This window comes from Oryctolagus cuniculus, chromosome 3 (assembly GCF_964237555.1).
Source record: "Oryctolagus cuniculus chromosome 3, mOryCun1.1, whole genome shotgun sequence".
Lineage (NCBI taxonomy): Eukaryota > Metazoa > Chordata > Mammalia > Lagomorpha > Leporidae > Oryctolagus > Oryctolagus cuniculus.
Genome location: NC_091434.1, coordinates 90,094,784 through 90,113,015, shown reverse-complemented (window position 1 = coordinate 90,113,015; position 18,232 = coordinate 90,094,784). Strand labels below are relative to the sequence as shown.

Sequence of the window (18,232 nt, the reverse complement as noted above, 5' to 3'; positions counted from 1 at the left end):
TACTAAATATTTTGGTCTGTAAATGGAGTCAAACCAAAGGCGGGATTTTGGTGGATATACACACAAATAAAATGGCTCAAGATTTAAATGATGACACTTAGGATTCTAACCACTGAGAATTAAGAAGCCACTCTTAAGTAAGCAATAAACTTTTACTAAGACTTCCAAATATACAGCATACTCTCTTGTTAAAACTGTTTGAAAAACAAAACAGGAATAGAGTTCAGTTTCCTAGTCTGCCTTAACTAATACCAGTGTCACAAAACATTTCAGCTGTTTCGCTTGTGCTTCCTTACACTATGGTTTGTTGAGGTTTGGGTGGGTGTCTTTCATGTAAAGGCTTTTTATCCAAATAAAGCACAAATTGTGACTTAGAAACCCTCAGGACTGTGACATCAGTAAGACAAGAACATACAATACCATAGAAAACAGATATAATTTATTAGATGGACTTAAAAATCAACACAAATCAGTTTTAGGCACTTCTTGAGTACAGACTGTGGGATTTTCTTTTTCTTCTTCTTTTTAAACTAAAGAACAGAGACCTACCAGGTAATACCATACAGATTTAAAGTTTAGTTTTTAGAACAAAACACAATGGCTAGACAAGTAATAAGAATTATTACATAACTAATCCAACTGTATTCTGTTACATTTCATCACAATTCCATGTGTTCTTAGGATCAAATAGAAGTATTCAAAGCTCTAAATTCTAGCTTTCTTTCCTTTACTCCACTCCACTATCAAGGTCTTAACCAACCATACATTCCTTGAGGGATCATAATACAGTTTTTTTTGTATAAGTGGATCTGTAAAGGTTTATTTTGTATATTATATCTGCATCTACATAGTCAATGCATGTCTTAAAGCACATTTTAATAGAATTGTAAAGATAGGCTTTCCATTAGAAATTTCTTTAGATATCTAACATTTATCTTTGTTTTTTTAAGTAAAGATGAGGAAAATAATGGAATGTGGGCATGGTTTGAAGAATATCTTTAGGTAAAACACTACATATGAATTTGGTTTGGCATTTTTTCCAACTCAAACTGGCTGAACTGGTATTCTCCAAAGCATAATCACCCTCAGTAACTGGAAGCTAATCCATATATAACATACCCTCCATGTCTAAATAATAACTCAAGGAGCTGGCAGAGTCTTATCTTTCCAAATCTATTCAGTATATGAAGTTAAAATTAAGAAGCATTAAAATGTTAAATACAGTGTAACTTAAAGGATTTTACTGCAGGCATCTATGTGCTGTGTGCACTGTACGCTGTTCTAATGGACTCAACTCTGACAAAGCTTTATCACCAGCAAGGTCCAAATCAGTTAATCAAGCCACTCTTGTGGGAGGACAGCAAGAAACTAGAGAAGCCACTTAGAAACTAGTGGTTTGGGGCACAATGATTATAGGTAATATTTAGAATATCTGCAGAACCAAGATAATATATCTTCACTGATGGTGAATGAAGATACAAGAGAGCTAGGAACAACTGAGATATGGGAGAGCTGACCCTGAAGCAAGAAGTTCTATACTATTTGCAAAGTGGAAAGGTTCAAAGTTCAGTCATGTGAGGAATCCTCTTCTCTTCACTCAGCTTTGAAAAAGGGATGGATGTCAGGATACCAGTGGGCAATTGCAGAGAAGACAAGCCCATTAAGATAATCTATGATGCGCTGCTGTCCTCTATATACAAAGGAGAGTCCACTATATTCCTGAAATGCCTGCAGAGAAAACTAAAAGTTGCCTACAGTTTTTCTATTTACATTAATATAAACAGATTTTGAGGTTGTCTGTACTGTATGTGGCTGCTGTAGTCACAGCAAGAAATGTAAAGTGCCTGTAAGAGAAGAGACAATACAGTCCCATTTCTAGGCATCTTAATTAATATTATACACTCAGACGAAAAAGAACAGAACATCTCAAGAACTTCCTGCCTTTCTTCAAGTTCCCTGTACTGTGCTGAAACTCACTGAACTACCCACCAGGCAGTTCTCAAAAGGCCAGCAAACAAACTCTTCTTCCTTCGCTTCTAAAAATCACCATTACTACCTTCACTAAAAATGCCAGCCAGCACTGCCAAAGCACATTTTTATTCTTAAGGCAAAATGTCATATAAGAGAATGAATACCCACTTCCTTCTGTCCCCAAGCCACCTGCCTTCATTATTATTATTTTGTCCATCTTGAGGGCTAAGATGTGCTGGGAGAGAAAAACAACTGAAAAGTTCAAACAAGAACCTTAACATAATTGTGAGTATACTTCATAAATGTGATTATGACAAAATTCAATATAATTAAATGCTTATAGCATACATTTTCTTTTATCAAGATATCAAGAGAAGCTATATGACTTTCAAAATTAATATCAAAACAGGATATTTAAATCTAGCCACATGTACAGATGAATCTTTGTTTCTGTTCAAAGCTGAACATAGTGACTATAAATGAGATATTTGCTTGAACTCCCAAGTAGCATATTAAAAATCCAAAAGTACTGCCCTTTAATTCCACTTACATTATACATAAATTGCCCATGTAACTACTGATGAGGCTCTCTATCTTATCTGGAAGTTAATACTGTGAAAATGATGCTGACATCTTTAGCCAAGAATTGAAGTCTTGTTTTCCCAGTTGTAATTTCAGTTTTATGTAACAAGTACATAGACACCACCTCATTTTTAATACTTAGCCCAGATGGGTAGAAAGCAACCAAATCATCTTTTTACAATGTGGTAGAAGCTTCTGTGCTTTCTCATGATGTCATTTCAGAATTCATTACACTAAACCAAATGTAAAAATGTAGGGCATGCTTTAAACATTCAATTAAGAATAAATTTTAGCCAACACCTTGATGACACGGGAATGTGCTGGTACTGTGCTGAATTGATGTGGCAGCAATCAAGGAACTATTGGAATTAAAAAACGAAAAGTACAAAAGGCTTTGCATGGCTACTTTGCAGAATACTTATCTCTGATAAATAGATTTGGGTTTTTAAGGGAATTTTTAATTTACAAGTAACTCATTATAATTATTTAAGAAAATACAAGAACATATGAACAAAGCTTATTGATGATGTACGTTTGTAAAAGTATGTTGACAAATACTAAATGTTGTAGTTGTATTTTGAACATATTATAAAACACAAAACAACCAATGTTAACTACTGATCTTTCACATCTGAGTTGGAATTAGAAATTGAATATTTCATATCTGGTAGAAAAGAACTTTCAAAGTTTTCTCAATGTTTATAGTACATAGTATTATTCCTCACCAAAACCTAGATGAAATTGAAAACATCGCTCTAAAAGTAGTTATTTTTTCCTTGAATATTCTAAATCTAAAAACTGGCAGTTCAGATTAATCTTCAGATTTTCAGGACATGAAAGATACTTAAATAGAGTATCTGAGAATATGCTTTAACACATTTAGGATGTTTGCTTACAGTTGAGACAGAAAAACCTCAACTTTTAGATATCAAAGAAAATATCCTAAGCAAACACAGAAGGTATTTTGGGTCAAGTTATTTCCTAGTATAAACACCACATCATGTCAATCGATTTTTAAACCAAATTCTTAAAAGCATTCCAAAAACAATCACATTTTATAATTGTCAAATAACGCATTTATGTGGAAGATACAAGAAAACTTACAAAAACAAACTCAAATTATTCTGATTCCTAAAATAAGAAATCTGCAAATTAATTAATGCTGTTGCTTGAATATGCCTTACTCTTAATTCTCAAATTCATTTAACTGCTTCAAATATAATTTAATACTTAAAAAAACTATAGCTGAATTATTTAATAATATTTATAGAGCATTACTTCTCTGGATAGACCTGTTTCCTACCAGTACTCAATTAACACTAATAAGAAAAAACTTGATAGTTTTTTTTATCGCAATTTATGATTGACTGATTCATGAATAATTTGGTTAGCAATTTAGACCAACAAAAAGAATAATCTGGTGACTGTTCATTGTACAGTTCTGTCCATTAGTAATCCTTAACTAAGAATTTGATAACATATTCCACTTATTTGGATTATATGTTTTCATATGTGGGATTGGGCAAAAAAAGAGGTATACAGTAGTTATCAAGCTTTTGACTTTTCCTTTTTTTTTTTTTAAGAGTAGCTCCATGATTTGGGGGCTGGTTAGTACAATACAGAGAACAAAGAGGAAACATACAAAATGGCACTTACCACCAATGCCAGTGCTCATCTCATTATGGTTATAACCAAGAATATTATTAATTTTTGTGTTACTTGCTTTTCTTTAGCACATAAACCAAAGCCATTAACTTGACTTGAGGTATATATACAATACATTACACAAAATACTTTTCATAAGTAATGTTACATTTTAAAATATTGGAAACCTAGTATCTGTGATTTGTAGTTTGACTAAATGGAACAAGAAAATGACAACATTCAACAAGGGAGGTTATACTGATACTAAAGCTCTTAGAAGTTCAAAAGCATTCCTCTCCCTTTGTACTTACCACAGGCTACACAATGTCCTGAGAGCATTCATTATGAGAAAAATGTCAATCACAGCTTTCATAACTTACTTTGGAAGGAATAATGAGAAAGTAAATTGGAAAGTGAGACTTCATCTTTGTTTTCAAACAAGTGGTCTGAATTTTTCTTCTTATAGAAAACGTTTAAATCAGTTTATTATAAATATATCTAAACCATTAAATTTTGCAGCTTTCAGGTAAAGTCCAGCACACTGTTTACACAAAGTCTGTAAGACGAGGTCAGTAGAGATCATCTAATCTTAAGTCGGGACATCATCCATTCAAGTCCTTGACATAATCTAAAGAAAACAAAATCAACTGATTAAATTATGAACTAAGAAACTATGGACAGTAAATTAAAGGATGGTACCGTTTTTCATTTATCTAAACAACAAAGATGAAAAAAAAATCAGTAATACTTTCAATGCTGGGCTGTTGCCATGAAACCACACTCTCATAAACACAACCTCTATGCTTAGAAAGGTGGCTAGAACACAGGCTGACACACAAAAGCAGCTCAATAATAATTACACAACAAATGCCCACAGAAAGCAATACTGCAATATGTATTAAAATATTTAAAACAGAAATACTCTGCACTCCTTTTTCTACTTCTAGAAATGTATCCTACAGAAAGTCAGCAATGAACAAATTTACGTATGAGACTGCTCATTTCTATTTAAAGTATTTTAAATACTTTAAAAGTATTTTAAATAGAAATAGAAATAGAAAAAAATTAAATTATGGGGCATTCATAAGATTAAGAACTTTCAAAATTATTTTATATGATAAAATGCTCATGATATAAATAAAAATGGCAGAAAATTAAACTAAATATAAAGTAGAATGCTAAAAAAAGTATATGTATAACGCATTATATAAGTCTGTAAAAAATTTGAAGGCAATAAAATCTCAATAAAATTGAAAAGAATCCAAAATTTTAAAAAGGGCTGTCATTGTAGTAAAATACGTGAAATGTTTAGCAAGAGGGAAATAGTTGTACACATTACAACAAAAAGCAGCACTTATTAAGTGTTAACTATTATCTATGATGAACTTCTGCAGACAGATATAGAAAAAACAAATGGCAACAGGTAAATAAACGGTCATTTTGAAGTGGCCAGGTCATAGTTTTCTCCTGTAACTAGATCCCTTTACTGTAAACTAGTGACAGGAAACAGTTTAAAATGAGAAAAACAATAGGTGAATATATTATTTGTTAAAAGAATACCAACCTAATAACAACCTAGAAACTACACTAAACAATTAATATCACTGTCTTTTGTTTGCTTTGTTTTTTAGATTTTATTTATTTGAAAGAAGCAGAGCAAGAGAGAGACCTTCCATCTGCTGGTTCGCTCCCCCAAATGGCTGCAACGGCCAGAGCTGGGCTGATCCGAAGCCAGGAGCCAGCAGCTTCTTCCTGGTCTCCCATGTGGGTACAGGGGCTCAAGGACTTGGGCCATCTTCTGCTTTCCTAGGCCATAGCAGAGAGCTGGATCGGAAGAGGAGCAGCATGGACTACAGCCAGTGCTCATATGGGATGCGGACACTGCAGGTAGCGGCTTTACCTACTATGCCACAGTGCCAGCCCCAACATCATTGTCATAACTAATCCTTACAATACTGAAATCAGAATCATTCCTATGTTACAGAGAAAACCCAGGCATGGCAAGATTAGCAAATGGCAGAAGTAGGAGTCAAACATGAGGTCATGCTCCAAAGTTTGTGATCTCTAATCCAATAAATTAACAGTTAAGTATCAACAGTAAATCCAAGAATTTAGACCAAGGAAGTTACCCCGCAGAAGGAAAAAGAACGCTTCCCCCCAAACCAAACATTTTACTTGCTAACTGCTCCACAGGCCCATATGAACCAACAGTTGATAAGATACCAAAATCTATTCCTTTCTTCTTTTGAAAATAAAATTTAATTTTCCTCTTTCTAAAATAAAAACTGAGTTCATACCTATACTAATCCTTGACACATTTTCCACACAACAACTCAATTATCAAAGTATTCAAAATAAATCTTAGGTCATTCCTAGATGACTGTCTTTATTTCCAAATTTAACATTATAATTAATGCTTTTGCTTGATAGACCAAGAGCTATAACTGGAGTACTTCAAACAGTTTGAGGAAAATGGAACTAAAATATGTATTTCAGTGCAAAAATTTTTTGAAATCCAAAAGTTCATGAAAAAATTCATATTACAAAGAAACTACATGGGGATTTCAAAACATTTTGCATCAAAATTAAACTTATTCTACTTTCCATGAACTTTCTGAATTACCTGTATCTCAACATATAATAATTTGACAAACATACAACACATTTCTACTCAGATTCTAATTATGACCTTTCAAAGGTCTGTAAGTATGCCTTTTATTTCACTAAAATCTGGCTTCACTAACTGAATATGGCTTCACCCTTCATCACCGACTCCAACAGAAAAGAATTTCTTCCACTTCAGCTAATTTGTCTATCAATGCCCCATGCCTCTGAACCTCATTCAAAATTTATACTCTCATCTTTGATTTTTTTTCTCTGCTTTTAAATATACAGATCTGCCAAAACAACAAAATGTTTTAGTTTGCTCTTCGTTTTAGCTTGATAATTTAATGCCTGCTATTTCATTTCTTGTTCCTTCTCCTGTCACATGTATGAGTTTATAGCTATTTGTTTCCTAATATCCACTTCCTTTTTAATTTATTCATTTATTGTTAAATTCAATGGCACTCTCTCCCTCCATCCTCGGTGTGCCAGACCTTATATGACAATGCTGTCCACCACCTCCTTCTTAAAATGCTTTCACTTCTGGGCACCAAAACATGGAAAATTCTCCTATAGACACCCATGTCTCTTGCAGTACCTCTCATCCAGAACCAAGAACCCTTTCTCTAATTTCATCAACTCTTTTTTATTTTTTAAAGTGAAACAACTCCTTGACATTTTAGGCAACAGTAAGTACCCCAACCTAGTCTCACACATGAATCCTCTCCTATTTCAGATTATGAATAAAACATCAATTAAACACCATCAGTCTGTAGGCCTGTAATGAGGAGACACTGTATGGAAAACACTCCAGACATAGGACATGCTCAGCAAGTGTTTACAAGAATTATTTCCTGACTTCTCCAGCTGTTAAAGACATCCCATTACCACATCATCTATATGCTTACATGCACTAGTTCAGTATGTTTATGTGTGTGATGTTTATATTGTTTGTTACTATTTACATAACGAACCTAAAAAGTCTCCAACTGTAGACATGAATTGTGTCTCACATCTCTTCCTTGCAATGTTTTGAATTGATTTTAAGTGAACATACATGCTTCTAAACTAAATACACGTCATCTGAGAGAAAGACTTCTTACCCCTCTCCAGTAAGAGCACAGCAGGCCTGGATATGCCACTGGTGATCTTTGATAGAAGTCAGCTTCAAAAACTGAGAGATTTCTGCTACAGTCATGCATTCTTTAACATCTTGCTTATTAGCAAAAATCAGCAAACCAGCTTTCCTTAAGTCCTATAAAAGCAAACAAAACTGTAAAGGCTAGTATATTCGTCTATGTGTTTTCCAACTTAATAATATTTTTCATAATGTTAGTAACCTAACCTAGAATGTCTCAACTATTGGGCTTAGAATCTCTGAGAGAAGGTAAAGTTAACCTTGAACATATTTTAAATAAATATCTACTTGTATAATTTACATATTTCTTTGGCCATATTTTAATAACCATAAGTGCTATATTTAACAACCCATCTTCAAAAATAGTATGTATTCATTCTATTCCAAAATTACATTTAAACAGTTACTAAGAATACCTTACCTACATTCTCCTGCTTCATCTTGTATCACTCACTATTTAAAGTCTCTGTTTTAATTATAAATCTATCTAACAGTTTTGGACATTCTTTTTTTTTCTTGAATAGTGGCAACATTAATATTTACAGATTATGATTCAGAATAGTTCAGTTATAAAGGAACAAGTGCTTTGGATTATTAAACAATGTTATGGGGATGATCAGAGCATAATGGAACTAAAAGGGACAATATTTAAAAATGAACTAAAATTCAAATTACTAGAGTCCCTGCTGTTAATCCAGTAAAAACATTTAACTTTTGAAATGATTCTAGTAAAAGTCAGATAGACCTTTCTGACAGATCTAAGTGACCAGTTAAGTATGGAAACTCATAAATAGGTTGCTGGAACTCAAGATAATCCTATGCTTATCTGACACCTTCCAGAGAAAGTTCAGGTGTCTTAGAAACAATGAGCCCAATATCATGCAAGCTATGAAAACTGCCAATGTATCCAATCAGTGTCAGGATAGTTCCAAGGTTGCTTTTCTCCAGCAGAAAATTTTGGACATTCTTATCTCTATGTTCCAATCATTTCTCTTTTACACACTGCTTTCTCTCCAACTTCCTAATCCAGCCTTTCACAACCCAGGATGAGAATTAAGCTCTACAGAAAGTGTTTCTGGTGACTTTACTCCAAGTCTCGCAACAACGTACATAGCTAGGGCCATCTATGTACATAGGAAATAAGCAAACAAATTATATGTAATGTACACAGTAAGGCCCTAGGGCTTACTTTTCAATCAAGAAGCACCATCTTAAACCAATCATGTTCCCCCTCTGAGATTTAATCCCTTTATCTTTATCAATGAAGACTTCTTAGATTTGAATATAAAACAGGATCATCTGGGATTGGCAATAAACTCATTAAAATTTTCCAATTAATTTTATCACTTCTATGCCATGACTCTGAAGCAAAGTCTTTCAACTTTCCAAATTTGTTCCTTCATAACAAAATACTGAGTTATCTAATCTGAGCAAGGCATTCACCACACCAGCCCTATCCAAATATAATAACTATGCACACACCTAAATGACTGCTGTTTTATTCACAAAACAGGCCAAATGTTCTTGGTCTCTTTTCACTCTCCATCCTCTAACCTTTTTTAAAGTTTATGACCTCCTTTGTGACCTATTAAAAGTTAAGGACGCTTTCCCCATAAAAATGCACATTATATGTGTGTGTATATATATATGTTATGTATATTATATATACATAATTTTCATAAATATATAAAAATTATATATAATATATAGTATAAATATATATGTTATATATATATACACACACACCAAATATTTTTTAAAGTTTATGTACAATTATAGGATGTTAATACCCTAAAGTCCATTTGTAGAACCTGGGCCAAAAATCTATGAAGAACGCACTCAGTTAATGAAGCTCTCATAAATTTCTTCCTGTATCCACAAAAATTACGAGACACTGACAGTACTTTTGGTACTGTGCTTGCAGGCTTTCCCAAGTACATTGAATGCCATCTTTCTTTTTCTTGGAGACTTTAGGGGGAGATTTTGGTTTCAATAATATGCATATATGTTTCAAGCAATGAAACTGTCAGTAGGTACAAACTAAAATTGTTCCACATTTTCTTACTTTTGTTAGAATCTAGGATTAATTAATTCTTTCTGATGTAAATAAAAATACAAGCAGTATGCTTATTTGGTTAAAAGGAGTTATGTAAAACATTTTATATAACAACCAAAATTGACTTTTAGCGACAGTGCCCTCTGCAGTACTGTAGCTATTAGTTCTACCACAGTTAATGACTCAGCACGGTCAGAAAGGAATACTGCTAGAACATAAACAGCTTTAATATCTCTTATTCAACTAGTTTCACTTAAAGTTCACTTGTCTATATAAAAAACAAAAAAATTTAAAGATTGAACAATCATGTGTACATATGTACTCATTATCTAGAATGTAAAATATTTTTTCTCTTATTAGAAATAGAAAATGGAAACACTGTCAATACTTGATATGTGGCCGAGTTACCAAGTAGGTGGATTTTCCATGGGACTTAACTCGTACCTTCCTAGGTTTCAGTATCTCTTGCTGGTGTGTGTTGAAGTCTTTATATACGTCAGGTTTGCTAAGGCTGGCATGCTCAAAGAACAAATTTCCAACATAAACACTTGGCACAAGTTAAAACACATGATTTATACTATTTGAAGTTATTCAAATTCATCACTCTTAGTGATGAAATTATTTGGAGAAGCCCTGGACTGAAAACTGGAAAATACAAGAAACAAAACAAAACTGAATATATATTTTTCTGGGTCTTAAGGGCTCAAATTTTTTAATTTGGGGTTCTTGGTTTTTAAAAAGTAACTATCTTATCTGTTTTAAAATATTTAAGAAGATATAAAAGATCTTTCTTTGCTTTTTATTATGTAATGTCAAAATCAATTATCCATTATAACAAAAGAAAACAGGTATATTGGATTAATTGTTCATCAGCTTGATTTTAAGAGGTCAAAGTATAAGGTGAACAACATAAACTTTTGCATATAAGTCACTTTAAACACTCTAGAGTATTTTCTGCTACATACTATTACAGTTTCTGAGTCTTAAATATATTTTTGTTAAGATGAGTAACAGCAAATGCAAGATACATTTAGATGTTCTATATGTCACTCTGTCAGGTACAGTTGTCAATTTGTTTCTCAAAGTCCCATTTGTGAGATAATTTCTAAAAGCTGAGTCATTCAGGGGGCCAGCACTATGGTGCAGTGGGTAAAGCTGACACCTACAATGACAGCACCTCATATGGGCATCGGTTCAAGTCCTGGCTGCTCTTTTTTTTTTTTTTTTTAATGAATTTTTAACAGACTCAATGTGATTTGTAAATACAACTCTAAGTACATAATGATATTCCCTTCCTCCTTTCTCTGCTTCTCCCTGTCATATTTTTGTTTTTGAGATACCATAGTTTAAAATTACTTTATAGTAAAATGGCTTAATACATCAACAAATAAGAAGTTTAACTAGTAAAAAGCAAAAAAGATCCTAGTTTAGTGAGAATACAGACAATGGCATAAACAATTGAATGGGAAAATGACCATTTCACCCATATATAGAAAAAGCTGTTTCACTTCTGATCCAGTAATCGCTTAGGAAATGCAGCAGAAGATGGCCCAAGTGCTTGGGCCTGTCACTCATTTGGGAGACCTGGAAGAAGCTCCTGGCTTCAGCCTGGCCCAGCCCTGGTTCTAACAGCCATCTGGAGAGTGAACCAGTGGATAGAAAATCTTTGTCTCTCCCTCTTTCTAACTCCTTCAAATAAATCTTAAAAAAAAAAAAAGGTAAGTTTTCAGAATAAAATTTCAGACTTTAATGTCTGGGACTATTTTTAAATTAATGAGCTTCAAGTTTTTGTTTTTTTGTTTTGTTTTGTTTTTGTTTTTGTTTTTTTTTAAAGATTTATTTATTTGAAAGGAAGAGGCAGAGAGAGAAAGAGAGGTCTTCCATTCTGCTGGTTCACTCCCTGGACGGCCACAATGGCCGGAGCTGTGCCAATTCAAAGTCAGGAGCCAGGAGCTTCTTCTGGGCCTCCCACATGGGTGCAGGGGCCCAAGGACTTGGGCCATCTTCTACTGCTTTCCCAGGCCATAGCAGAGAGCTGGATGGGAAGCGGAGCAGCCAGGACTCGAACCAGTGCCCATATGAGATGGCGGCACTGCAAGCAGCGGCTTCACCCACTATTCCATAGCGCCAGCCCTTAGTTCCAAGTTTTAAACTTCATTTAGTTGTATTTAAAATTTTTTAAAAATACAAAGCTTTGAGAGTATTTTAAACTTTGTACAGTTTTGTAAAGAATCAGTATCAGTGATAATAATGTAGTATGCACAAAATACCCAACAAATCCCATGTCTAAATTGATTTTTTCTTCCCTAACATTCTTTTTTTTTTTTTTTTTGACAGGCTCCCTAACATTCTTATTCTTTGATCCACTGTCTCTCTCCAGAACTCTCCATTTGGCTTTTGTTATCCCTACACTCAGTTTAGCTCACTTTAGCTCCCCAGTGTATTTGTAATTCCTTTCTTTTCTGGTAGTTTCCTTTCTCTGGCTCTTCTCACTTTCCAGCTAGCCCTTATTTATGACTTTCTCTTTTTCCCTCTCCCTAGCAAAGAGCCTAAAGAAATAAGAAGACCCAAGTTCAAATCCCCTTAAACACATGTCACATCAACTTTCTGGTCTCAGTGTATTCATCTGCAACAGATGAAGCTAAGTGATCTGCCCAAGTTAATGCCCCAAATAGCAAAATCCAAATACTCTGATCTCCACTAGTGGGATCTTCATACTGATCCTGCTACATATTGACTGATTAAGTAAAAATCAAACAGAAAAGCTACCTGTTAACAGTGTCTTTTAAAAAAAAAAAAAAGTACAGTCAAGGGAAAAATAACAGGTGCTAACAGGTACATCTATTTCTCTTGTCCCAAAGTATTCATAAAATGAGCCACTGGAATTATCTGTTCATTACAAAGTTGAAAAGAGACAAGAATCCTTAATATGCCTCTTTAACAGCTTTTTGCTTATATCCCAACATAGACATAGACTTGGTAAATGAATGTACAATGGCAAGATATATTTAAAAAAAAAAAAAAAAGAAGATATTTATCACAGCTGCAATAACTGAAGCTCAAAATCAGAGAAGGTGCACCTTTCTGTGGTAGATAGGTTTCTGAAAGTCTTGAAAGGTTGCCTGAAACATTAAAATTCTTTAAGCAAATCTCAAAAGCAAATCATTAAATCTATATTAAAAGTAACATAAACTTCATTACAAATATATCCCAATTTCTTAAGCTTTACAGAAAGGCCACTAAAATGAAAAAATGTATAAATATTAATTTTTCTATTCCTACCTATAAGTGAGTTGAGAAAGTAGCACCTGTAATAAAAGGCATTCAAAAACAGTCAATTGCCACGGTAGTAAATATTGTATGACTTTATAGTATCTATTATACCTAAGTTGACTATATTATTGTTTGCTTCATTTTTAAACTTATGTTATTAGAAATATTTTTCAAGGACTAAGGGAATGTGGCTAGTCATGCAATTTTGCCTAGTCAAAAGGACATAATCAAATAAACTCCAAAGTTGGGGCTGGTGCTATGGCACTGCAGGTTAACACCCTGGCCTGTAGTGCCGGCATCCCATATGGGCATGGTTTAAGACCCAGCTGCTCCATTTCCAATCTACTCTCTGCTATGACCTGGGAAAGCAGAAGACTGCCCAAGTCCTTGGGTCCCTGCATCCGCGTGGGAGACCCAGAAGAAGCTCCTGGCTCCTGGCTTCAGACTAGCGCAGCTTTGGCCGTCGCAGCCATCTGGGGAGTGAACCAGCAGATGTAAGACCTCTCTCTTTCTCTCTCTGCCTCTCCTCTCCCTCTATAACTCTTTCAAATAAATAAATAAATAAATCTTTAAAAAAATAAACTTCAAAGCAACTAACATTTAAATATTAGTTTTTCAAACTTAGTTAATAATCAAAGAGCTACTATATACCCAGTACTTAAAAAAAGATCTCATTTCAAATGATAATCTTCTGTACAATTAATCTACTCAAAATGCAAAATGAACGTTACTTTTAAGAATCATTTTGGCCAGGAAAACTTTTAAATTAAATTAATCTAGCATAAATTACATAAAGTTGTATAACTGACTCTACAATCTTTTTGCTGCTTCTACACAAACTTCCAATGTTGGAAGTATCAAAAGAATAAAGGAGGCATAGCCAGTAGATAAAAAATTTTATAAATTTGAAAGATAGCACCATCATGAAAAATGAGAAGGAATAAATGATAAATGTGATACAAATAACCCCCCATTTGTAATGTAAAAAGACTACTTACCTCATGTGCTAACATTTTATAGAGTTCTTCTCTAGTTACAGAAATCCTCTCTCTGTCTGTACTGTCCACAACAACTATTACAAACTAAAATAATCATTAAAAAAAATTAGTGATTAAATATTTGGTATTTGTAAATTTTATAAAGTGCTTATTTGATTTACAGGCTGGTAATATCAAGAAATTTAAATCATACAGTTTTTATGGAAAACCAGATGCCTACTATGCAACAGGAAGCCTAAATTCAAATATATTAAAAGAAAACAAGACAAATGAGATTATGCTAACATTCAACACAAAACAACTCATTTATTTTCCAAATTAGTATCTTGAATGCTAATGGCCCTATGTCTATCTATTTGTACTATAAATTAATAGGAAAAAATATTCATTATGGTGCAAAATTTACTTCCTGACAGATATTTATAAATATCAATTTGAAAATGTAAAAAGGGCATGTGTATGGGAGTAAGGTGACATTTAACAAATCAGTATTTTTATATCAACAAACTGAAAGAACAGCTCTGTAAATAAAACATACTGTCTTCCTTATATAAACGGCACCTGCTATCTGCCAAAAGCACAATTCTTCCCTGAACTGCTGGAGAAACTGGTCTCAGAGGGTACAATGAAAGCCTTACACTGGCTCTCACATCGGATTGAACTCCATGGTACTTCTGTTTCAACCCCGTAAGTGAAAAAAGACGGAAACGGGCAAATACAGAGTTAACTTACTCTATGGTGCCCAATTCTGACTGCCCATTACTAATATGCACTATTTATTTTTTAGAACTGAATTTTAATTTCCAAATCAGCCACCATAATTGCCAGGCACAAATCTATACCTAGAGGGGTATTTCACACATCTATAACCACACATAGTTTCCTTCTCCAAAACACATGACTAAATGCTCAATGGAATGTTAAGGAATTGGGTCATTAGAGACCTGAATAAGGTCTTCATGACTTAAAAGTCAGTTTTATATGTGTTTAGAGAATATTAACTTATAATCAGCATTGCAAAATACAATTGTCATAATCTTTCAATCTACAAGTCTATACAATAAAGCAGTCAAGTGTCATAGGTACAAACTTTTCTCTGGGATAGTAACATATAAATAAAAACATGAATATGTCTACAGTGCTTAACAATCAAAATAAAAAGAATTCTTTAAAGTGGAACTGTGTTGCATAAAAGAAAATTTATATGAAAGCTCTGGCCAGGATTCAAGCCACCAGAGTTCTCTCATAATATCAAGAGAGAAATAAACTACAAACTCTGCAGTATACATTAGTATAAAAACAACTACTGAAGACAAGTTCTGGGATCAATGCACAGACTCATGAGCCACCAATTCTCCCTACAGAGGTTCAGTGCTGGCCAATATACAGAACAATGACCCTGAAATAGGAAAGCAAAGATTCTACTATGCTTAAACTCTACTTATATTAACACACTGTGATATTTCACAAAATTAACTGTAAGAGTTATATCTAGTTGTTTTTCAAACATTCTAGTGATAAAAGTTTTTAATATATTAAGAAACATTACCTCTGTGTTAGTATAGTAAGTGTTCCAGGAAGAACGAAGAGATTCTTGGCCACCAATATCCCACATTAGGAAACGTGTATTATTAATCACTATCTCTTCTACATTACTTCCTATTGTAGGGGATGTGTGTACAACTTCATTCATAGAACTAGGAGGAAAAAGTTCATATATTACAATTAGTGAGCAACTTAGCCTGTTTGAACAATTTTTTAATCAAGGAAAAAAAATCAGCATGACCTTTTATATTGTATACCCAAATGCCCTTTTTCCCCTAGGTCAAAACACAAGCAAGCCCAGGGTTTAAACAGAGTTGGAACTTGGCATTAGTTTATCTGGAATATTCTAGGAAACTATATAAAGAAGTATTTTTCTACTTTCTAAAAGAAAAAAAGATTTAGTGCAAAACAATTGGACGTGTCCATGTATAGAAATTTCTCTTTATAAACTGTTTCTTAAATTTGGTTCCTAGTTTACAGCTAATCTACTTTCTCACAGAATAGCTTAGACTTCATATAATTTTTTATTATTTTCATTGATCAAGTGTCACCCAGCCAGAAAAAGTAACCACAAACATTGGAATAAAAATTTTAAGCTAGTTAATACTTACAATTGGTAAAGGATGGTAGTTTTCCCAGCATTATCCAGCCCAACAATTATAACTTTGTGCTCTGAAATAAAGAAAACATCAGTGAATTATCAATTATAGACCAAAAAAAAAAATTCACCTTTTTACCCTTCTTCTATGGTATAATTCAACACGTGACATTTTCTAACTTCTTGAAACCAAAGCAACATTAGTGTATTTTCAGCAACATAAGCACAAGTATGCTATTGGGCTCACCTTTCCTACCCTAGTTATTCTACATAGACCTTTCACCTTCCTACTTCCTCTGTAGGAACACAGAAGTATTACATTCTTTATACTACTATGGAGACCTACTCTCAGTACAGTACCCAAATACAATTATAATAATTCACAAATGACTCAAGGTATATAAATGTTTCACACTGGATTAAGTCAATGAAGGTTTAACTGAAATTTTAGATATCAACTAGGTATATGTAAGAGGGAGTCAAAATGTTCATGGAAAATGGAAGACAAATTTTCCTTAAGCTTTTTCAATTCCCCCCACATATGTAGTTCCCTCCTTCTGAATCTATCCTTGCCCAGTGACTTACTTTTAATCACAGAATGCAGCAGAAATGACAATGCATGACTTCAGAGGCCAGATTTTCAGATTCCTTGCAGTTGCTACCTGGCTGTACTGCACAACTACACTGGGGGTAAGCCAGTGTGGAACATGTCCAAGACTGCTGTGCGCTTGAGTGAGAAAGGTGATGAGACCTTACAGGGAGAGTGATGTGTCAGCCTCCAGCACTTCTAGTCATTATAGTTGAGATGCCAGGCAAAGGAATAAAGAAGCCATCATAGAAATACAGCCTAGTTGAACCTTTGGAAGAAAATTTCAGGAACTCTAGTTCCAGCTGTCATCCAACTGCAATCAAATTAAACTTTTTTTTTTTTTTTTTTTTTTTGACAGGCAGAGTGGACAGTGAGAGAGAGACAGAGAGAAAGGTCTTCCTTTTTGCCGTTGGTTCACCCTCCAATGGCCGCCACGGCTGGTGCGCTGTGGCCGGCGCACCACGCTGACCTGAAGGCAGGAGCCAGGTACTTATCCTGGTCTCCCATGGGGTGCAGGGCCCAAGGACTTGGGCCATCCTCCACTGCCTTCCCAGGCCACAGCAGAGAGCTGGCCTGGAAGAGGGGCAACCGGGACAGAATCCGGCGCCCCGACCGGGACTAGAACCTGGTGTGCCAGCGCTGCTAGGTGGAGGATTAGCCTATTGAGCTGTGGCGCCAGCCTCAAATTAAACTTTCTAGCTGAGCTCAATCAACTTATAAAACAATGAAAAAAATAAATCATTGCTTTAAGTCAAAAAAATTAAGGACTGGTAAGGGAAACAGTTTGGAAAAATTCATGGGATTAAGTGACCTTAGGCAACTGACATTTTTCTGACCTTAAGTTTTTTCATTGCAAAAAACTGGGAAAATACAACTAATCTTTCAAGGTTGTGTGGAAATTAAGAGAGCTTACCAAAGTGAGACAGCTTCTTACATGTGCTGCTAAGTATCTTTTCAACTCATCTATACAGTAGATAAGGCACAGTGAAACCCAGTGTATATAAATCTGTTTCTACTTCTCTCTTACCTAATTTGCTTAATGTTGTACTACCAACAATTCAGAGGCACTGGGAGTTTATTCAGTCTTTCCCTCAATTCAAACATATCATTTGTCACCAAGTTCAAATGATTCTATCTCAGATATATATTCTGAACTCTGCCTCTTCCACAATTCCTCATCTCTTATTTTAAAACCTTCTCAAGTGGTCTACATCAATCTATCTTTTAGTTTGGG

At 34.2% G+C, this 18,232-nt stretch overlaps 1 protein-coding gene across 4 annotated transcripts in view; it reads right to left on the bottom strand.

The window, feature by feature from the left end:
- Positions 1-417: 417 nt before the first annotated feature.
- Positions 418-18,232, bottom strand: part of ARL5A (ARF like GTPase 5A) — a 29,941-nt gene continuing 12,126 nt past the window's right edge. The window contains exons 2-7 of one of the 4 annotated variants that reach the window (XR_011387293.1): positions 16,423-16,483; positions 15,816-15,963; positions 14,267-14,350; positions 10,440-10,640; positions 7,905-8,056; positions 418-4,825 (exon numbers count right to left, since the gene is read on the bottom strand). Coding sequence is in view for 2 of the 4 variants with exons in the window: in XM_008258581.4 (XP_008256803.1) it covers positions 4,777-4,825; positions 7,905-8,056; positions 10,440-10,514; positions 14,267-14,350; positions 15,816-15,963; positions 16,423-16,483 (569 nt within the window). In the remaining 2 variants the exon portion in view is untranslated. The remainder of the gene's footprint in view (positions 4,826-7,904; positions 8,057-10,439; positions 10,641-14,266; positions 14,351-15,815; positions 15,964-16,422; positions 16,484-18,232) is intronic. The other 3 variants (XM_008258581.4, XM_002712166.5, XR_011387294.1) reach the window with 3 other exon arrangements.